General features: G+C 33.8%; 2 protein-coding genes across 4 annotated transcripts; both read right to left on the bottom strand.

The window, feature by feature from the left end:
• Window positions 1-130: 130 nt before the first annotated feature.
• On the bottom strand, window positions 131-12,115 carry LOC100796912 (probable ATP-dependent DNA helicase CHR12). Of its 2 annotated transcripts, XM_003555286.5 has the most exons (12): window positions 11,840-12,115; window positions 11,306-11,459; window positions 10,091-10,155; window positions 9,414-9,602; window positions 8,674-8,823; window positions 4,738-5,133; window positions 4,053-4,312; window positions 3,696-3,914; window positions 2,804-3,011; window positions 2,575-2,728; window positions 1,446-2,051; window positions 131-1,018 (listed from the first exon to the last, which is right to left on the bottom strand). In XM_003555286.5, exons 1-12 carry the CDS (start codon window positions 11,960-11,962, stop codon window positions 321-323), a joined length of 3,222 nt encoding a protein of 1,073 aa, XP_003555334.1. In that variant the 5' UTR covers window positions 11,963-12,115; the 3' UTR covers window positions 131-320. The 2 variants fall into 2 exon arrangements, with proteins under 2 accessions (XP_003555334.1, XP_006606042.1); XM_006605979.4 differs by lacking the exon at window positions 11,840-12,115 and having other exon boundaries at window positions 9,414-9,619; window positions 11,306-11,350.
• Window positions 12,116-13,498: 1,383 nt separating this feature from the next.
• Window positions 13,499-18,399, bottom strand: LOC100794805 (putative methyltransferase C9orf114). 2 transcript variants are annotated; one of them, XM_003555981.5, is made up of 11 exons: window positions 18,128-18,399; window positions 17,978-18,025; window positions 17,654-17,818; window positions 17,458-17,524; window positions 16,568-16,632; window positions 16,044-16,122; window positions 15,268-15,383; window positions 15,100-15,179; window positions 14,440-14,509; window positions 13,921-13,998; window positions 13,499-13,823 (listed from the first exon to the last, which is right to left on the bottom strand). In XM_003555981.5, the coding sequence occupies exons 1-11, from the start codon at window positions 18,323-18,325 to the stop codon at window positions 13,761-13,763; spliced, it is 1,029 nt and encodes a 342-aa protein (XP_003556029.2). In that variant the 5' UTR covers window positions 18,326-18,399; the 3' UTR covers window positions 13,499-13,760. The 2 variants fall into 2 exon arrangements, with proteins under 2 accessions (XP_003556029.2, XP_014627757.1); XM_014772271.3 differs by having other exon boundaries at window positions 13,499-13,799.
• Between the last annotated feature and the right edge of the window lie 4,789 nt (window positions 18,400-23,188).

Here is a 23,188-nt window from a genome sequence, read left to right as displayed (position 1 = left end):
CTAAATGTGAAGCAAAACCAAATACACCTTAACATACATGATAATTTGTAATTTAATGACAGTTGCATAGACTATTTTCTCAAGAAAAAATAGTGTAATTTAAACATCTAACAAGAAAATAGAGTATAACTTAACCTTGAATATTTTCTTTCATTAATTTTTTTAAGTCAAATATTGATGTTGCATACTTCAGAGAAGACTCTAGCATAATACATGAAAGTTCCTTATCATTTTTTTTTGTTAGAAGAGCTTCATGCAGAATCATATTCAATAGTGTGCAAAATTCTGGCACCCATTGGCCATGACAAATTAAACTCAAATCAGTTCCAGTTTGCTCTTCCATTTGAAGAATGCCCTCTAGTTTCAGATAATGAACCTTGGCCAAGAAAGCTTGACCTTTTCTTTTTGTGAGTATTCCATGATAACAAATGGTGATTCAAACCACTTCCAACATCCTCGTATGTCTGTTTCAGGAATGTTCCTTCAGGATTGAATCTCTTTGCGGGAGGGGTCACATGGAAACTATCTTCACTTGTTCGCTCATTTTCCATGGGAACACTTTCAGTCTTCAACTCTAAACTTTCTTCTGCTCCTGTATTATCACTGGCTTGTGCAATGCTGTCAGATGAGTGGTGGTCTCTTCTTTTTCCTTTACCTGAAAACTTTGATATGTCTTCCCCATTCTCCACAGCCTTCATCCATTGCAGATCACTTAATGTATCTGCATATACCACTTCTTTTCTTTTCCGCTTTCCAGTAACACCACTGTTGAAATCTTTGGCCTTATCATCTTTGTTCATTGGAGAATACACCCAATCTGGCAATTCATGCTCTTCCATGAGACGAGATCTGTAGTTCTCCTTTTGTCTTCTCTCTTCATCCATCTTCTCAAACAGCCAAAATTCCTCATCTGATCGAGCAGCAAGGCGGTTAATTTCTCTCTCACTAGGCACATCTGTCCCAAGTGAGCTTGTACCTCTACGCATAATCTCTTCTAACATTTCTCTTCTGTCCTGGGCTGCACAAATCAAACGACAAGTTTAAATAGTCTTCATTATTTAGCAATAGGACCCAAGGAGCATGGACATGGTAAAAAAGCAGTGGCGTGGAATATTTTAACTTTCCAATCAAAATTTTAAATCTTCTAACTTTTTACATGTAATAAATGGGATTTTCAAATAAATGGATTATAAGATCAAGGACCACTTATCCATATAATTAGCTCATTGCTCTAGTGACAGTTTGGCACGTATATGTAAAGAATTGTAGGATGAAGGTTATAAAGAATAGGCAGCAATTTGCTGGAATAAATATAATGCTTCTTCAAAAGTGGTGAAAAAATAAACCTCCCCTGCCGGCCTGCCCTCCTCTTTCCACCTTTAGCCAAAAAATAACTGTTGGTAGATATTCCTAGGACAAGACACAAATATAAAAAAACTACAAACCTGTTGAAGTTGTGTTGAAAAGACCTGCCTGGATGACTTTGGCATCAATGCCCATCTTTTGTTTTGCACGCTCTAAAATCACCTCTTCAATTGATCCTACACTAACCAATACAAAAACCCTGACTTCCTTTTTTTGTCCAATGCGATGGGCTCGGTCCTCGGCTTGTTGATCCATTTGTGGGTTCCAATCGCTATCAAAGATTATAACAGTATCTGCTGTTTGTAAATTCAAACCAAGACCTCCAGCACGGGTGCTCAAAAGAAACATGAAGTACGGGGAGTCAGGAGCATTAAATTTTCGTAGAAGGTTGCCTCTTTCCTCAGTTTTTGTTGAGCCATCAAGTCTAAGATACTTAAAATCATGAAGTCGCAAGTAGACTTCGAGAGTGTCCATAAGTCTAGTCATTTGTGAGAAAAGGAGGACTCTGTGACCAGCTCTGCGAAGTTTTGGGAGCAAACGGTCAAGAAGTTCAAACTTACCTGATGCTCTGACAATCTCCTCCTTACGTCTATACATATCATAATCGCCCACGAAGAGGTAGGGATGGTTACAACACTTTCTGAGTTGCATTGTTAAGTTTTGTAAACTTTTTGATTTTCCAGAACCTGTAAAATGCATATTTGGTAAAAAAAAAATTGTTAGCAAGTTCTAAGAAATCAAGCAGTCATACAGGGATCTAAAACAAGTAATGTTACCAGGCTAGATACATTCTTTTAATAAAAGGAAGATAGCAAGACACCAATAACAGGCAATTGCAAGCCACATTTATGCTGAAGTAGCAAATAGTCATATTTCACCAATTCATAACAAAGTTGCAACTGGTAAAAACATATTAATAAGGGATATATATGCAACTGGGGGGGGGGGGGGGGGGGGGAGATAGGCCGATGACTTATTTCCTGAAAGATGGGCGAAACTTATTCACAAGCATATTGAAAATACAACTAAATTCATGGGTTGAAAACCAGTGAACAAGGCAACAACAGTACAAGATGGGAAAAATGAATAACTTCAGCATATTCAATATTCAAAATCAAAGAAAGTATTTGAGAAAAAAAAGTTGCATTTTATGTGGTTAAAGGAGAAGTGGGTTAGGAAATAATTGGAAAACAAGAAATAGACACATACCATTGTCCAAGCCAACTCTGCCTACATCAGTAACTTGTTGATAATATACTTTCTGCCAGGCTGACATATCACATTTGAGTATGACCTGAGATTTCACAGGAAGAAATTTTTCCACCTCATCTTTTTTCCTTCTTAATATGAAGGGCCTTATTACCTAAGATGGAATGAAACACATCAGAAAGAAGTTGAAAAGAGCAAGAGAATTACAAACTAGAAGAGAGAAATGCACTTGATGTAGACGCCGGATGATCAATAGTTGTTCCTCATCTGTGAGAGAGACATCAACTCGATCTGCAAAGGGGGCATTAAACCAGTCCTCGAAATTCTGAACTGAGTTAAAAATGTTTGGAAGGAGAAAATTAAGCAAAGACCACAACTCCTGCAAACTGTTCTGAATTGGGGTACCAGTCAACAGAAGTCTTCGTTGGATGTGATATCTGCACACAAAAAAATCGAAGAATTAGAGAAGAGAGGATCTAAACCACCTGAAGTGTGGCACCACACTATCCTCTAATGAATTGTGATAACCATTGAACACTTTGGCCTTGCTATATGTTCTGAAATCAATCCACTTTTCTTCATTATATCCTTTTCTTTAGTTCAGTACAGCTGTAGGCTGTTTAAAGTTGTTCTAAATAAAATAAAGGGTTAACTAAGTTTTTAGTTCCTAAACAAAAGTTTGATTGGTCAAGGCCCCTTAACTTTTTTCTATTAAAGTTTTTAGTCCATATACTTTTGTTTGACCAGTCAAGGTCCCTAAACTTTTAGAAATTTCAGTTTTTAGTCCCTAAACAAAAGTTTGAATCCATTATTTTTATTTATTGAATGAGATTTCAGGGACTAAAAACCAAATTTTTCAAAAGTTTAGGAACTAAAAACCTTAATGAAAAAAAGATGAGGGACCTTGACCAGTCAAACTTTTGTTTAAAGACTAAAAATCAAATTTCGAAAAAGTTGAGAGACCTTGACCGGACAAACTTTTGTTTAAGGACTAAAAATCGAATTTCAAAAAAGTTTAGGGACTAAAAACTTAGTTAACCTAAAATAAATGGATCTCAACCAAGAATTTAGGGAAGTAAACATATTAATTAATCTGTGTCATCAATAGTGTAGAATCATACCCATTGTCCAAGGTTCTTGCCAGAGCAGACTCATGATTTTTCAACCGATGCCCTTCATCCACAATCAAGTACTGCCATTGAATTTTCTTGAGAAATGCTTTATCTCTCATTATAAGATCATAGTGCGTTAATAGAACATTAAATTTCCCCTCCCCTGACAACTCTTCCTTCATTGCTTTCCTCTCATCCAGCCGTCCATCATAAAGAATAGCAGTGATGCTGAATCAGAAAGAAAAGGAATATGTTTGAAAATTAAAAGCAAATATGATGTGCAGAGTTCACAAACAGAATTATATCCCCTCTCCCCACAAAGGAAGAAGGAGACAAAATAATTTACAATGTCTGCTTTGGGCATACCTAGGAGCCCATGTTGTGAATTCATTGACCCAATTTGGCAGCACAGCCTTTGGAGCAACAATCAAGTGGGGACCAGTAACACCCTTGTGTTCCATAAGATGTGCTATCAGCGAAATTGTTTGTATTGTCTTCCCAAGTCCCATTTCATCAGCCAAAATTCCATTTAAGTTGTTATTAAACAAAGAAAGCATCCATTGGAGCCCCTCTATCTGGTATGGTCTTAATTCTCCACCTTGAAGCATAGACGGTTGCTCAGTTACCTGTAAACAACTAAGTTGGTTATATTTCCAGTGTGCTACAACTTTTATTCAGAAACAACTAATAAGGAGTGACTTTTTTATTTTCTTTTCCTTGATAAAATAAGAACCTCATAAAAACAGAAAATAATACAACAATGCATTTGGAGGATGAGGAATCCTCCTACACATAAGAGAGAAAAACCACAAAGCAAGTAAAAGATATCAATGGAGCAAGGCTGCCATTTCCTCAACATGTGTAAAAGGAAACCCCCTTGAAAGAGAAAACGCTTTACACCAAATAGAAGCGAAATATCTAATTCCCCAAATCAGCTTTTATGGTAAACATCTAATAAGGAATAATTTTAACAGAGCCTACAAATTGTGTACAAAAACTTCATTGCATTTTTTCTCCAAGAGGTGCAATAAAGTGATTCACGGATACTTGCCTTTTCTTGAATTGAATGTATGGCAGAGTTGTATTGCCTCTGACCTTCAAGTAAATCACTAGAATCACCATTATGATCAGAATCTATCAAATCTATATCTTCATCAAGAGGTGATTCCTTAGAAACTCCATTCTTAGAAGCATCTGACTCCAGTAAATCAGCTTCAGAATCTTCCAAGGGTTCAATACCATTTGAATATTTGTTGTCCTTTTGACGTTGAACAGCTGCTCCTAAATTTACCAGTAGTTTATTTGTTTCTTCAAGAAGCAAAGTTAATCTCTCATTCTTACTCTCTTTCACCATTCTCATGTAGGCTTCTTGATCATCAGCCTTCAAGGCTTGGAATCTCAATTTCTCTGCCCGAGTTGCCCGTTGCCTTTGCCTTCCATGCCATGCCTGCAAAAGTATTTGAGAAAAATAAGCCACACTAATCATTGGTAACTGATAAGTTATATTTCAATCCACAACGAAGAGCAAAAAATTAATCTAAAATCACGCAGAACTCTCCAAGAAATGAAAAAGACAGCAATAAATTAATTTTTTTTTCATATTTCAGAAATAAACAAGGTTCTGACGAGGAGTAAGAACTTAGCAACAAAACCCAATTATATAACTTGGCAATTAAGTGAGATAAGTGTGTGTGTATGGGAAATGTTATCTGTACAACAACTTATACAACAAATTTTAGAACTGATAAGTGCCAAATATATTTATCCTTTAATCCTATAATTTGGCACTTATCTCACTTTTTCTCTTGCTTTTGGCCTTAATTTTGTTAATAATTGACTCTTTAGACTTAGGTTGTTGCTTTTCAACTATTAGATAAAATTCGTTAAGTTTTGGTCTTCGTTTGTAGGAAAATATGAAGAAAGGAAGTGAAGTTTTGAAGAGGTGAAGAGTTTGGAGCCGTGTCAGTGCAAAAGTGATTCACGTTAGCACAATGATGCCAGAGAGTTTCTGAGAGAAGATTTGACCTCGGCCTATTCCATGTTTAGTACACTCTCATTCCACGCTTAGCAAGGAACCACATGGAAGCCTATACTTGTTTGAAGAACCACGCTTAGTGTGGAAGCCCCTGGAGCTTCTGGAGTCTTTAAAAGTTTGCACTTAGCATGCCACTTATGACCTGACATCTATAAAAGGGAATTCTGCATACTTTATCTGATACTTCATGCACTCCAAGTACAATTCTAGGCAAAAAAAGCTTTGAAAAGGACACGTGGACCTATCACATGGCTTCTCCATCTTCATCCACCATTTCTCCATGGATTTTCTTCATTTTTATGGCAAGGAGTAGCTAGATTCGTAGTTGTTGGGGTTGGATCTAGTGAAACTAACTCATGTACTTCTTGTAAAACCCTAACTATGTTCTCATATTAATACACTACTATATTTCTAAGTTTAATTCTTGTGTATGGCTTGATCATATCCATTTACATGTTTCATGAGTTGATTTGTGGTTGGAAAACACATTTTGATACTAGATCTGAAATAGAGACTTCAATAGATCTAAGATTTATGAACGGATCTTGATTTATTGATCATATTTTATGAATTCCTGTGCTTGATAGAAATTTCCTTATTAAAGCTGTAAGGAATTAGGGATTTAATGAGGAAATTTAACCTCAATCTACCTAAGGAATTAGAGATTGAGAATTGGATGTGAATTTTAGTATATTGATGTGAGTAAATTGTTATGTGTTTGAGAATACATGAGGATTTGTGTTTCATGAAATCCGACCCTGACAATATTTACCATATTGATTTTCAAACATTTCACCACATTCCACATGTTCGATAAAAATCCTAAAAATCTTTAGTTCAATACCTTTACTCTTAATTTTAGTTTTAATTGCTTCTATTTTAATTAGTGTTAAATCATCAAATTCTTTAACCTTCGTTAGCAATTAGTGTCAAATTGACCTAATATTGTGCAAGTCCTTGAGGAGAGGACTTTTGAATACTTATTTTCACTTGTACGATTTGGTCCACTTGCCAAATATTGTGAACAACTAAGAGAGAAAAAGAGAGAAGTATGAGATGTAATAAATGATGTATGGACAGAGAAACAAAAAGTGTCATTGTATAAATTGTCGTACGAGTTATTGTATGAATAACACAACACTGTGTGTGTGTGTCTGTCTGTGTGAGAAATACCAGACAGTGTTGAAAATATTGTTGCTATTCTCAAAATTTACTTCTGCAACCCTCATTTACCGCTTTCTATTTCCATTTCCTAACCTCTTCCCCATAAAATCCTTCCAATGTTTTAATCGCTAGCATTTTACAATTTCAACTAGAATCATTATGTCCAAACCATAACTTGCCTTGAATGCTCTCTATGCATTGTTTCCTCCTTGAGATTTCTCTTTAACTTGCCTCTAACCACATGTATACATCTCTCAACAAAGATAGATCATAGATGTGTTGCAAATTACTATTCAATTTAATTCTACAAATTAATTACCAAGAAGAGCATAGTTTGCTATTATTGACTTGTGTTACAACACTAAGGCACTATCTCAATGAATTCTGACAGGTAAGATCCAGCTCTCTGATTTATAATCAAAATTTAAAAAAACTTCAATATTCACTTGATCCAGAATTGTACCCCAACAAGGTAACAAAACAGTTTAGGAGAAATTCAGGAAGAGAGAAGTCAAATATGGAACTAGCACTTGTGGAATCAAATTTCACTAGGTGAAAGTTAATACAAGGCTCACCATGAATAATGTTAGAATAAATGAAAAACATCCAATTGTATCTCAATTATATGTTAAGATTAGTTCCATATTTTATTATTATCTGAATTACCTCCCAGGATTGGCTTTCATATTTCCTTATTATTGACAAGAACCAAGAGAGAACCAATCCACAAAAACTAGCCATTGCAGTTGGAGAGCCCAAGGCCTTTTTAAATTCACACTCAAATCCCATATTTGCAATGTGGGACTCCAGCCCCATACCTTGCAATTGGATTCTAACAATTATCTCATGATTTGTTTCCTATTTAATTAGGATTATGATAGATTATTACTATAAATAAAAGTTAGTGCTTTATGTTTTATATTATATTGTAACATATCATATAAAATCAAGTCAACATCAATCTCAATGTATTCAATCACTTTTATCTCCTTTTTCTCATTTTATACTTAAAACCATATAATTTCAACCATAGTTATTAATTGTGCCCGGTAGTGCCACAATCATGCTGGAGTGAAGCAGAGTGGCACCCTGCCACTCCTCCAAGGGCAGTTGCGTCACACCTGGCTGCTGCAGCCAAAATCATGGCAAAAAGCAAGCGCTACAGCTAGGAAGTGCTGAAAGTCAAGTTTTCCCCTGAAACCAGTGTCGTTTCAGGGATATCTTGGGGGCAAATTTGAAAAATCCACAGCCTAATAAATCTGATGCATTTTATGTAATGAGAGATTCCAAAAGTAGTGAGAAGTTGAGTTAAGGACAGAAACTCCCCCCCCCCCCCCATTAGTTTGTAAAGTGTTAATTTTTGTTTAGTTGAAGTTCAGCCATAGCTTTAAATTGTTTAAAGATGGTCAGTGTTTCAAATTTTTGTTTAATAACTTAGAGGGAGAGAGAGAGAGAGAGAGAGAAGAGAATCAACAAGAGAATATTATTGAGTAATTTGATAATTGATACAGTATGTTGAATTGTAGTCTCTAATACAGAGATTGTTATTTATACAACAATGAGACTTCTCTACGAAGCCACCTGGACTAACCAACTCTAACTAACCTACATCTGTCATAACAGACTATGACAGCTTTATGACTGACTGTGTGCACTATATCACATAGGAACACGTACTTCTAATTCTAACACGCCAAAAGCTACATTACACCTAAAGTTAGAAATTTATTTCCCACATAAGTATATATGATTTATAATAAATGAAAAACAAGGTAAGAAATAGTGTACCTGGACACCATCATTCCTCTGTTTTCTCCTCTTCACAGAAGCTTGAATTTGTAATTGGAACTCACGGACAGTATTGAGTATTTCGGCAAAAAATTTTCTTGTTCTAGTCTCTATATGATTTTTCTCCTTTTCTTCTAATCTTGATAGTCTCTACATTTAAGGATCTATATGAGATGAGCAATATAGAGTAGTTTCATTTCATGTTCAGAAACTGGAAAACCATACATACATCAGGAAATAGAAACTGAATCACTACACTACATGTCATGTATATTTAACTAGTACAACTGTCCAAGTATGGCAGATCATCTATAACAGTGTGAATGTGTGAATTTATATTTCCTTGTCTCTCCATATGCATGGATGTGTGAATGTATTCACATGTGTTAGTCTGTCTTTTCAATATGTCAGTCACACTGTTATTGTTTATTTGGAGAAAGAATTGATAAATAACTAACATTATAAAGTTTTTAATTGAAGAAAGACAGTTGCATCCTTTCTTATATTTACAATAAGATAATAATGGTTTTTTCAAGCCAAAGCATAAGAGAAAACCACATAGGAGGCTTCTACCAATTCAAGGAATCAGTGCGTGAATAAGTGAATATAAACTCATTGCATCAATGAAGCCTTAACATCTGCAGATGTAACTATAATCTATGATATCCATGATACGAAAACCAAGTCCAAACCCACAAAAGGGGAGAGGGGAAATACTTATTACTGAAAAAGAAAATTACCTCAGCCTCTCGTTTCTTCCTTAATTGATCATCAGCATCCACAGCAAATGGATCTCCAACACCATACAATGGACGGCGCAACCTCATCATGCCCCAATCAAACAATTGCCTGTCAGGATATGCACACTTAGCATTGAGCCAGTATTCAGAACTCACATCAGACCGAACCTTCATCTGCAACTCTGCCAGCTGCCAGAAAAGAAGTCCTTGCCAACAAGGACACAGTTATTGTCATTTCTCGGTTGCAGTTGATAACAAACAAATGTAAAAAAATCAACTAATTTCCTTACTACAAATTATTTTCAGCTGTTCCCTTCATTATAATAATGAGTAAGCTACCAAGGTGTTGCATATTTTTGGCTTATTATACCAGTCAAACTTGGTCATACTTCAGGGGGCAACAGAAAGAGAGGGGGAAAACAGAAGGGCAAGTTTTTTCTGTCTTGTATCTCAAACAGAAAGCAATTCTGTCTAGCTTCTAATAAAAGAAAGAAACCTATTTACAAAAGTAGACATGCCATGACTTACAATAAGTAAAGGACAATTACATGTAGTACTTATAATATAAACAATTTAGCAATCAATTTGTGAAAGTTAGACGAGGCTTGCTATAAGCATTGAAGTTAGACATAACTCGCTAACTAAGAATTGAAGAAAGGTTCCAGAATCAATTTTACCTTTAGTCCATAAAGTTCAAGCAAGCACTTGGTCTGCAGGTCCTCTCCCCTGCTTGAAGGCAATTCTGGATCAACACAGTAACACAGATCTTCAGTAAAATTGTCAGAACTCCAACTTAGAGACCACTCCCACTTAATGGATATGGTATGAAAAGACATGTTCAGAAATATCTTAAAGCCACTTGGAAATGCTTCAATGAAGTTTCAAGAGATAACTTTACTTCAGAAGGATACTTTATCCTATTAACCCTCACTAACAAGCTTATCAAAATATAAGGGGAAATTTAAGTGTTGCTATGAAGTGGTTGATGTGTCTTTCTAGGTGCTGAGGTGTAGTCAGTTGTTTGATGCCAAAGTGAATCTGACTATCCTCCTTGGTGCCGCTGATAACCGATACAACCACATCATCCAAATTTGGCAAGTTGACTCAATTATATTATCTAAAAACACTCAATAGGTGATGAGTATATAATCTAAACGAATCTGAAGCAAATATAAACAATGAGATACTTATGGTTTAGCAACATCAAACTTGAATTTCAAGCCATAAATATTTTTAAACTATACTCTACAGTTTATACACACTGATTTGAATTGTTTATAACTTAATGGAAGATTCACAGCAAGAGAAACACACTAGAGCGTAAGAATTTGTAAGATCTCTGGTACCAAATACAATCAGGCAATTGAATTTTTTAATGATTGATGGCATGCAAATGATTCTGTCCCAATAGAATTGATGATTGTGACGAATGTTTGCTTAATGGTCCAGAAAAGAATTCGATTGAATGGTTTGAGGACTTGCTGCCTCAACCCACCTTCCTCTTCTTGATGACACTAATATATGCACGTCATAATTCTAGTTAGTTCAGTAAATGGGCTTGCATAAGCCATACCTCTAAAGCTGATTAGTGGTATAACAACATTATGCAAGCACATCAATCACTGGTAACAAAAATGAAGGAACCATACAACAACAACAACAACAGCCTTATCCCACTAATGAAGTCGGACATGGATTGCACGTTGTCATTGTGCTCAATTAAAGACCAAATCCTCAGATCTTATCTATTAATGACTCTGCACATGGTGTGAGTGTTGTCCACACTAAGGTAAACAAAACAATCACCAAGGAACCACGCAAAAAAAAAAATCCAAATTCCAAACCAAGTCAAAACAGAAACAAACATAAACATTTTAATTAGAATCATTGACCTTGAAGCTCATTTAACCGATGCTGAACCTGACTCCGATACCGATTATCCCTTGCTTGCTCCAATTTGAAACCAGACACACAATTTGGACGCTGCTTTGACAGTGCATCTTCAAGATCCGTCATCAAATCCTCTCTGGAAATCCCTCCATCACCCTGCACAACGATTAACAAACAACAGAAACGTCATCATCATCGCACAATTTCAACAAGAGCTCGTAAACAGTAGTGGCATACAATGCAACTAACTTATTCAAACAATCTAGAACCAAACAACAACAACAGAAGTCCGCGGTTAGGTAAACACTAAACAACAACACTAACTTGAGTTGAGTACGCGAATAACGACGAATCCGAAAAGAAAATCAGCGTTACGCAGTGATTAAACGAGTTTCAACAAAGCTGGCGAGTGCATCAAATTCAAATCATATACGAAAAAAAGAAGCGGTGAAATCTAACGGAATTCATCGAGATTAAACGGAATCGGCGAGAAACAACGAAAGAATGAAAGAGGACGAGAGAAAAAGAAGAGGTACATGTTTGTTGCGGTAGATGGAAGAGACGGAATTGAGGATGTGAGGGGGGAGAGGTAGGTCGCGCGAGAGAAGGTTGAGGGCACAGATGAGTGTCTTGGCGTGGAGCTCATTCTCCTTCTCCATGGCGCGAGCAAGTCCCAACGGTCCCTTATTCTTTTTTTCTTAACCAATATTTGAAATTCCCAATTACTCTCTGACTTTCACTCTCACTCACAACACAGACAAAACACGCTCACGCCGCGAGACAAAAACCCTCTCTTCGCCTTCTTTGGTTTGGGTCTGAACGTATTTGGGGACGAATTATATTATATACTACCAACGGGGGCACTCCTTTTTTCCTTTTCTCCAAACGTGCCTCTATATTTCGATGAAAAGACCTTTTCACCCTCTCGTTTTTACATTACCTCTTATATTTTGGAACTTAAACTTTTTTTAAAAAAAACCTGCAATATACGCCGTCTGTTTAAGTATGTTTTACAAAATCATTTTAATAATTAATAATATATATATATATATAAAGTCATTTATTTTTTATAGATTTTGTTTAGTTATAATTATTAAGAATATTTTCATTTTAAAAAGTTTATAAATTTTTTTAAACTACATATATATTTTAGTAGATATAGAAGTTATAAGTTTAACTTAGTGGTAAAAGAAGAAAAAGAAAAAAAAATCATGGATTCAATTCTCCGTTTAAGAAAATATTAGCAATTAACACTTGTCCAAAAAAAAATATTTCAGTAGAGATAATTATGTATATGGTTAGAGTTTCTTTTAAAAGATTCACTAAATAAAAATAATTTATTAACGGATGGTTAATTTATGTGATACATGTCTGGTTTGCATTAAGAAATATATCAAAGTTCGAACCAAGAAAAAACCTTAAATTAAGAAAATTAGTGTCACCATTTTATGATATTATCATATTATTAACAATAACAAAATTACTTTACGGGGAATGTTTCTGTGGTTTTAGACTAAAAATAAAAGAAAAAAAAATCCAATAAGTACAAAATGGTTTTCGTAAAGCTGGCTTGTGTTTTTCGTCAAACACTCTTAATTTTTAATTAAAGTTTATTTAAAAATAAGATACTAGTCCACAATCCGCATTATCAATTCGTGGATTTCCTTTTTTTCGGAAAAAATGCTGAAAATATAAATAGTTTCTCAATAATAAGAGTTTTTTTTTCAAATTTCATTTTCGTTTCCAAAAGATTAAGCAAACATGATAAAAAAAATTAAAAGTGATTTTTTAAAAACAAAAAGTAGTTTTCAAGAGAAAAACAGTTTTTTTAAAATCCCAAAATTTTCTAAGTTGGTTGATAAATGAAATAACAATTAGAAAATGTGTCTCCATGTAAAATTATGTTTGATTTGCTTTGTCAAGTATATCTTAAAATTTGAAATAAGATTCGTGATAAAATAAAATTTTCATCATAAAGCAGCACTTTGTAGTTGTTTTTACCTAAGTACAGGGGATCCTGATCCGTCCATACAGTTCGACTAAATATGCCGTTTGTTGCTTTCTTCGAAGTATGCATCTTTCCATCAAGAGATGCACGTTCAAATTCATATCTGACTCAATTTTAGTTTGAACTATCTTTATAAGGCTCCAAACATAAGGAAAACGCAGAGTGATCGTGAAGCTTAACACAATCGTACAAAACGTTGACATCTATTCCTTCCGATGTAACATGTATTGATGGAACACTACTCTATTTGCATGTTTTACAACCAAGGTAAACAACAGATAGTGTTACAACTTCCAAAAGAGTCTGGAAAAGAATCCTGCCACATAATGGCCACTTTGGAATGAGGCAGAAGAACAATTTCTAATTTGTTTTGAACTAATGCCTTCGTCTCAGTTTCAGCCAGAATTTGGAGAATCAATGCCATATGAATTTTAAGACTTCAACAATGTTCAACACTGGAATGCTCGGCTGATTGGTTCTTGGAAGTACTGAAGAGAGATAAAAATAGCTTCCTATTCAAAAAGATGAAAATTAAGCAGCGACTTAAAACAGGTACACAGTAATTTAATATAAGCAAATTGACTAGGGAAAGAATTAAACAGATAGTACCTCTGTTCGAATTGTTCGGCTCCCCTGATGTGGACATGTATTTAAATATAAATTGAATGCATCCTGTGCCTTTTTTCCCTGCAAATTTTAGGGAATAGAGCATCAAGAAAACTAGTATTCAATACCATAGTTCTTTTTTCCTATGTAAACTCTAAAAAGAGTACATACATTATGAAGATATCCAATATTACTCAATATTACAATCCATGTACAAGTTTGTTAATGCTGAATTAGAATGAAATTAGTACATAAATCATGGTATTAGAACCTAAGAAAGACAAGCATCTCATTGAAAGATGAGCCTGAACAAGTAGAAGGAAACTCTCAACTCTTGATGATATTCAGGATTATGACCTATACAGTATTCCACTTCTTTTTAGTATATCAAACAGATGTGTAACAACAGAAAAAGGCATGTGCTCAAAGATTCTGGCAAATTTATGGAATCTCTGATTGGTAGCAGTCTCACAATCACAGGTTACAACCATGTATAAATAACTAAAAGAAACTATGTAATACCTTTAAGTTGTCATCTTCTTCAATACTCTCTTCCAAGCCAGCCAGTCCACCAAAGGCAATCAATAAATGTCTACCAATTTAGAGAAACAAGCAATTTATAAATGAATTCAAATAAAAAACCTTGCATCATCAGACATAATTCTTTTAAACTTTATATTTCAAATTTAGTCAGTTAGTGAAGCTCAATACAAGTAGGAAGTTACACAGATAAGAAAACCACTTCATACAGAAGCCAAATTTATAATTGCAAAAGTCAATATTATGATAATAAGATGCCATTTTCACAAATTATCGAAGAACCCAATCCTATAGCATTTCCTGGTCATATTGATCCAGATTCCAGATTCCTATATCAATGAAATTTTAAAAAAGAAACAAAATGCCTGAAGGCTGTTATTTAATTGTTGACTTAAAATAACTTTATTGCCATGTGTCTTAGGAGCAAGCCATAGTTTCCAATCCTTACCCCCATTTGGAAAATTATCATTTTAGAAATATATAATGAACAAAAAGAAAACAAATTTGTAGGAAGGGATTTCAAAACGCATATCTTAGAATTATAAGCTCTTTCACTTAAAACAGCAATGAAAAGAAAATTTAAAACCTGCAACTAAGCAATCTAACATTAATTATTTTGCAGCTGATGTTAAAACACAATACCTGAAAGAAGGTATTTCAAGATCAGATGACTTAATAATCTGACCATGCTCAGAGGTACCAATTATAAAATCATATCCACGCTGTCACAATAGAGTTAGGGTGGAACAACAAATATTAGAATAGGGATATTATAAGCCATATTTGTCTGTTTAGGAGAGGGGAAGATACCTTATATGCACAATCCTTAAATACTGCGCTGATATTATGTGCATAACGCACTTGGTATCCCCAATATGTTCCTTCTTCCCTAGGCTTAGATGATGAGATGACCTGGCGTGGTAAATCTAGATGAAGTACAACATTGCAAATCAGCTTAACATATATTGAAGATGTTGAATGCAGTTGGCACTCATAAATGTAATTTCTTCATTAATAGTTTAATATGTAATCAAGGTGCAGAGATTCTTTTTAGGTTCATATTTAACTGAATGAACATGGCAACTTTTTATATTTAAATGTATCTCACATGGATATTTAGTGATCCTCTAGCAATAATACGGGCATCACATGCTAAGCTTAGCAAACTTGAAATAAAAAAAAATGGAGAAATTATGTAATGGATTTTAATTGTAAGAAATATCTTTCAAAACAAAAGGCCTAAATTACCATTTGAGCTAGCACAAGGGACACAAATGAATACTTCAAGATGATAATTGATAAGGATGGGTGGAAAACCAACCCCCCCCCAAAAAAAAAAAAAAAAGAGTGTCACTCAAATTGAAATTGTTTTTTCAATCAAGAAGAAAATGATATTTTAATTTGACTAACATGAGAGAGCAATACATTGCTGGAGCAAGGGTATGGCATTATGACAATCAGGACAACAGTCAAGTTTGCACAAACAGAAAGTATGGCACTGTATAGTACAATTTTCATCAAGAAAAGATCATCAAACATCTTAAGCAGAACTAAATAAAAAAGACAAGCAAAGATCAATTTATTACCAGAATCCAAATTGCGGTCAGTTCCCATGGCAACAGTAACTCTTCTTCCTGGTTCAAATATTTGGTCAACTATTACATTCTGCATATGTTGTGTACTGAATCAGATCATACACAAACAAACTGAAGCCTACTTAATAGCCATATTAAAAGAACAGAAACCAACCAAAGTGATTTAATCTACAAAATAAAATTAACAATCAACAAACATTACAACTTGCAAATTAAAATGAAAGATAAGGAAAGGAAAAAGTAAGAGAAAAAGGAAATGTCGTGATGGTATTTCTAGACATCATTGTTGAACTTGTGGTCAAATGCCAAAATCCAAACAACTACGTGCCAAGCATGAATCAAAATGCAGATAAAAGGATACATCTTCAGGGAGGATGTCATAAGAAAAATGAAGGAAATAAGGAAGAAGAGAATTGAAAGGGACTAATTTTCCCTCCCCTGCGCTAAATAATAACAAAAGTATTTTAAAAAAGGTAAGCTTCGGGCAAAGTAATCTACAACATATATGCCCATACCTTCACTAACCCAACATCAACTAGCGTTGCCCCAGAGTTTGAGTCTCTTTCTTTTACTGTGACACCTATGAAGTTATTGCAATATATCAAAACCTGGCCATAGTAACAATGGAGCAGAATAACAAACATGTAATAGCAATGCCAATGATAAAAATGTTTCAGCTTTAACATTTTTTTTTTGTGCGTGAACAGCAAAAAAAAAGTTCGAATAAAGAGGACAAAATGTCCTTTTAAAGTATTCAGAAGGCACCAATACAATAAACATCACCAACAATCTACATACCCATTAGAGAGAGCCAACAACACCGATAACCAAGCATCATCCCACCAAGTGAGATAGAATAATGGATTATTTGTCACCATTGAACTCCATCAAAGACCAAATTTGCAGTTAGAGTAAGGTCCTTCTTAATGGTTTCTCCTAAATTTTTCTTCTACCCTTTCTAAGTGAACTTTCTCACCAGAGCCTTACTTCTCACATGAGAAACCACCTTAGATGAACTCCTTTCATACTCTCCTTATTAGGCATGCTAATACACCTATCTCCCAAATAAATTCATTCCTAAATTTATCTTTTCCTTGTAAGTATTCTCATTTAGCTCAGCATTCTTGTCTCTACTGCACTTATTTTTGCTTGTTAGTGATTCATTGCCAACAATTCACTGTCATAGAACATTTGTAGTCTTATAATTGATTGGTTGAAAATAGAAATATCCTACAGGTTTAATATGTAATCTGCAATCACAAATTACAACCAGCTTGAATGCTATGTGTCACTCAAATTAAAGAACTCAACCAATCCCTGCACAAACCATATATATCAAATCCTTCCATATCTACTGATTACTCCATATAACAGTTAGAAATTATCCTAGAATGCAAAGGCCTACCTTCTCGATATGGAAACCATTCATGTTTGCGCAAATGGTGTGGAGCATCAAGGGGTGGCAACAGGCCCTGCAAACAAAGACAAAGTGCAATACAAACAACTAAAGTCAAGCATGGACTAACATTAACAGTCAACAAAACTAACAAACTTCAGAAAATGCAAGGGAAGAAATAATCCAGTTAATGAATTGTTCCAACCACAAATCTTAGGCTGTTATGCATTGGAAAGAGAGCCTTCCTCAAATACTGAGGTGTCTCAAGATACTGCAGGATTCTCATCAGAAAAGCAGCACCACTTTCATCACCCACATTATCCAGCACGGAATCATTATCTGGGTTACTTTTATTGTCAAACACAACCACCTATGTACACAAATGACAATTAAAACTATATCAGCAAAAAAAATCGCAATAATAATAAGAACTAAAAGATTATTATTATTATTATTATTGTCATTATTATTATTATTATTATTATTAAGCAAGATGTGAAAATGTAGAGAACACAGAAGCTTTAGCAACCTCGTTGATTCGGAAAATGGTTGCGGCACGAGCGATTTGACCAGCCAACTGAAAAGGGAAAATAATATTGGAAAAAGAAGAAGGGGATGAGAAAATGGAAAAAAAAAAAAAAAAGGGCGTCTTTAATTGAAGAGTAGCCTACTACAGTACCCGGGTAGCGAGCTCGAGAGTTGGAACGTTGTCAATGATGGAAGCAGGCACGGCTATGCTAACTGTGGGTATTTTCTTCCTCATTCTCTTTTTCTTAAGTTTCTTCTTATTGTGAGAATCATCGTTTTCGCCATTTTTGGTGTTGAGTTCAGGTTCCACCTCGGCATCTCTTGTCTGCTTCTTGTTCTTCTTCGCCATTCCTAGAACCGGCCTTGCCTCCGATGGAGTTAGAGACTTGTTAGAAAGGTTTTCGGAGCTCCTTTTTGCTTGTATTCACTTTTTAAATATTTATAGTAAATGATAAGTGATTTCTCACTGTTTTAACTGTTACATTATAAGAGGAAAGTTTAATGGTAGATTTTAAATTAGTATCTTAGATTACTTTTTGGTGTACTCTATAAAATGTTACTTAGAATTGAGAATTTGTTTATTTTTTTTAGTGATAGATCTCATTTTGAGATTTTAGATAAACTTTTTTTTGTCTCACATGAATCTTATTTTTTTATTTAATAATTTGTTAAATTAAATACAATTAATTGAGTAATTAATTTTAATGAAACAATGAAGAAAAAAATTATAAATATTAAGAAATAGGAAAATGAACATAAATTTAATTTTTATTTATGACTAAATGTTAAAGAAATGAAAAATACATGAACTAGATAATAACAAAAATTGAAAAGCATTAATGTCAAAGAAAAATTAAATTTCATTATTAGTGTGATTGTAACGTTCCCAAATATCATTTTCTAAATGAATATAATCGACATCAACATTACCATTGAACGTATCTCATTCTTCTTTGACAATCATGTTATGCAATATAATACATGTAAACATTATATTCTTCATTGTATCTATGTTTTACGCACACGATGAACCACATATAATTGCGATGAACCACATATAATTGCGAATCAAGATTTGAGCACACCAAATGCTCGTTTCACATCCTTTTTTTGTTGCTTTTTGACATTTTATAAATAATTTTCTTCTGAGACCTTGTAGCATTGGTATGATCTTCACAAATGTGGCTCAACCTGGTTGAATACTATATGCAAGATAATACCCAATATTATATGGAGTTTCATTGATTAAATAGAAAATTGTACAACGACTAGTTTCACAAATTAACAAAAATTGAAAAAAAATTAAAATACGATTAAAATAAATAACAAGTCAAGCACGACTCCTACAATACAAATTAAAACTACCTAGCAAATTAATACTAGATTCCTAGTTTATTCTGATTTTTTTTATAGAAAGGCTTAATGATCTTTGAGTTGACTTTCAGATATTATAGAAATGTCTTAGAATGTCATAATACTCATTTTCCAATTCTTTCTCCCTTAAGGTTACTAGTTTGGCATTGAGAACATTTATTTCCCTCATTGCTTCCTCCACACTAGTCAAATCCACATAATTGGTATATTTTCCTACTCCTTTCCCCTTGCTCTTCCTTTTGGTTGCATTTTGCCCCCATTGGACGAACAATTGAAAATGGTGTGTCAGCTGCAGCATCTTCGAGGTGTTTTTAGATTAGATGATGAAGAATATGCCCTAAATGCAGAAATCTTCGTCCTTTTAGAGCAATTTTCAGTAAACTGCTCTAACCATCTTGGTTGATCTTTCTAAAGTCGCCAAACATGTTTCAAAACAAAATTGGTTCCTTCATTTTCCTTCCAAATGGCATATGCATTAAGCATGACATCGTTATCTGTGCAATCACTTTTCTTCAATGATACCGCTTGCTTGTAATGACCCTTGAATTTTTGCACGGCCAGATTAATTTTTTGACATCGTGATTTCAATTTATTAACTGTTTTTCATGGAGTTTACCTCGAAATTTGTTGTAATTTTCCATGACTCTAAACCAAAACGCTTCTTTCCTTGACTAATACCAAAATTGGATCGGTTGAGATGTTAAGCCATGAACTAATGAGGTGTATATCTACTTCAACTACAAAGGCAACTCAAGGCTTCCTTTTTGTCGAAGACCCTCCTATTTCCTCAACGACAATCTCGTCTAGCCCAACTTGGGTAGAAAATTGTGGAAATTGCGAACCAACGGCATCATTTGAAACCATCGTAGGATTGTTTGCGAACTTTGATAATTAACGGTAGAAGGGGTATGAGTGTTTGACATAAAATAATTTGGTGGTGGTAGTAAAAAAGGAGGACGATTTTGTGAATTTTGGATCGAAGGAGACATGTTGTAATTTTGTATATATATATATATATATATATATATATATATATATATATAAGTTTACCAATCAAATTGATTTGGATTCATTTGAAAAAAAAATAACTGAGTTTGAATTTAGAGAGACAAAAAATTAACTAAGCTTGAATTTGGAATATAGAGGTTCACAACTGGAATACAAGAATGACAATTAGGTGTACAAATTGGTACTGTTTCAACAAATTTACATTATCCCGACTAATTTCGAACATTTGCACTGTACTTTCCAGTTTTTTCTTACTGTTCGCGCTTCCTCCATTCAATTTTTCAAACGTTATTGTGTACACAATAACGATTATTGTGTACATAGTGATCTTCTCCTTCCCCAACATCTTACTTCCTCTCTCTTTTGCCTCTCTCCACCTTCTCCACTTCCTAACACATCCACTTTCTCCTCCTCCCTCTCTCCTGCCTGTTCTTCTTTCTTTTGCCCCTCCCCCTCCCCTTTCTTCCTCCTCCCACGGTCTCCCTTCCACCTTCTTCCTCCCTCCTCTTGCGATCCCCTTCCTTTCCACCTTCTTCCTCCCTCCCCCTCTTGAGACTTCCATTGAACTCAAGGTATGTTGTTTTTTTCATTCTTCCTCTTCTGTAAAATTGTTTTCATTGCATTTTTTTCCTTCTTCCGTTTTTTTTCTTCCCGTAGGTTGATCTGTTGGTAATTTGTTTTAAGCTTGTGCAGAAATCTTCAGGATTTTTCTACAATAATTCATTCTCCACCCTGAAGATCTCTACATTACCTTTAATGCAAGATTTACACAAGACCAGATCTTAAGCTCAAGATCATTATTCAAGATCTGACATTAAAGATGCTCTAAGAGCATATTTATTGATTTAGAACCACTAAGTCATGTAAATCTCATCACATTGTGTCTCTAACTTTTTTATGATTAATTTTATAAGATTCAAACTCGAAATTTCATTCAATGGAATTGGTCTCAATTTTACTTTGACCATCGACTTGTTGATTATTGATCGTTTTTTATTACTCTAAATAATTTCTCGTATTTCTCAATGTTTTCTTTTTTTCATTTTTTATTCTACATAATTTTATATAGAATATGATTTTTATTTATTCAATTATTAAAATATAGTAATAATAACATTATATTTATTTGGTAATTATTAAAGCATAATTAAAAATATTTTTTTTTTATCTATAATAAAATTTATATTTCGGATTACTCAATTCAAACTTATGATTCTCAAATTCCTCCTTTGTTTTCATTTCACCATGGTCATGCTGTTCATCATCGACTCCTACATTGTTGTGTGTGTCCCTTTTGTTGCTTTCTCTCATGTCGCCCTTGTTGGACTTTCGCTAAGCTCCCACATTATGTGGGCCTTAGGCTAAGACCCATCGCCACCACGAGAAGGTGCAATGCGGTAAGGAAGAGGATGGAGAGAGAAGAGAGTAAGCGAGGGAAGAAAGGTAAGATGGAAACTTTACAATCTTTGGGAGTGCACAAAGTAAAAGCGAAATGCATAAAGCAATTGCCAAAGTCTTAAAGTTGTTGGTGCTCAACCCGAAATGAAGCCCGTAAACTCCTCATTCCCCAACAATCACCGGTTACAAAGATAATGATATACAAGAGGCTCTTTATTTTAAATATCTTTCATTAATATCTCTTATTTTTTATATTTTTTTCTATCACATAATAAATTTTATAATAATTATATTTTTTCTTTTTCTGGACGTTGGATATCATAAATTTTATAATAATTATATTTTTTTTTTCTTTTTCTTAACGTTGGATAGCACATTGAGTATCTCTCAAACATTTTTCTATCCCCAATTCATATAATACGGTTTCCCACTCAGCAAAAAATACCCCCAAATAGAAGTGTGTGGATCCTCTCTCTAGTAATAGGAGAGAAATACACACAGCCTTATGAAAATTTGTAACCATTTAATTTTTTTTTTATCAGCTTTAACCATTTAATATGTTTGTGGGTATCTCTCATATTGAAAATTTTCAGTACCAAGAGAGGATATATACTCCAAATAAAATCCAGTAAAATCACACGCACATTTTTAAGACTACCATTGCATCCAATTGTAAAACAAGGGAAGGGAAGAAACTTCCAAGCCATCCAATTTAATCAAGCACTTCAATCATGAAACACACACAGTTTAGGGACAATGAGCTTCTTTCATCGTACGTTAAATTACTCATTTGATTTCTATAGTTTCACGATTTATATATTTTAGTCCTTATATGAAAATAGTTTTTTTTATCCATATAGTTTATATTGTAATTATCTTTTAGTTCCTATAGTTTAAAAGTGGTTTTTTTAGTCCTGGATTTTAATTCTCTTTTAATTCCTATAGTTATGAAAGTGATTTTTTTAGTCCCTATAATTTGTATTTTAATTACCTTTTAGTCCTTACTATAATTTTTTTTATTATAAATTATCTTGTGATAAATTAGTTATGAATTAGTTGCTAATATTTTTATAATTAATTGTAATTGATAATATTACTCATACTTTGATGGTAAGGACTAAAAATGAATTAAAATATAAAATACAAGGACTAAAAGAGAATTAAAATACAAATGATAAGGATTAAAAAAATTACTTTCAAATCATAGGATCTAAAAGAAAATTAAAATGTAAACTATAAAGAATAAAAAAATCACTTTAAAACTATAAGGACTAAAATATACAAATGATAAAACTATAAGGATCAAATGAGTAATTAAACCTTCATCATAATTATTGGTGTTTGGTAAACATATTTTTTGAGATACTTCAGATAATGTTTTTTGATATGTTACTATGTAGATTTGTGTATTTTATTTTATTTTTCTTAAAAT

This window comes from Glycine max, chromosome 20 (assembly GCF_000004515.6).
Source record: "Glycine max cultivar Williams 82 chromosome 20, Glycine_max_v4.0, whole genome shotgun sequence".
NCBI classification, from domain to species: domain Eukaryota; kingdom Viridiplantae; phylum Streptophyta; class Magnoliopsida; order Fabales; family Fabaceae; genus Glycine; species Glycine max.
This window is presented reverse-complemented; position numbering and strand designations above follow the sequence as displayed.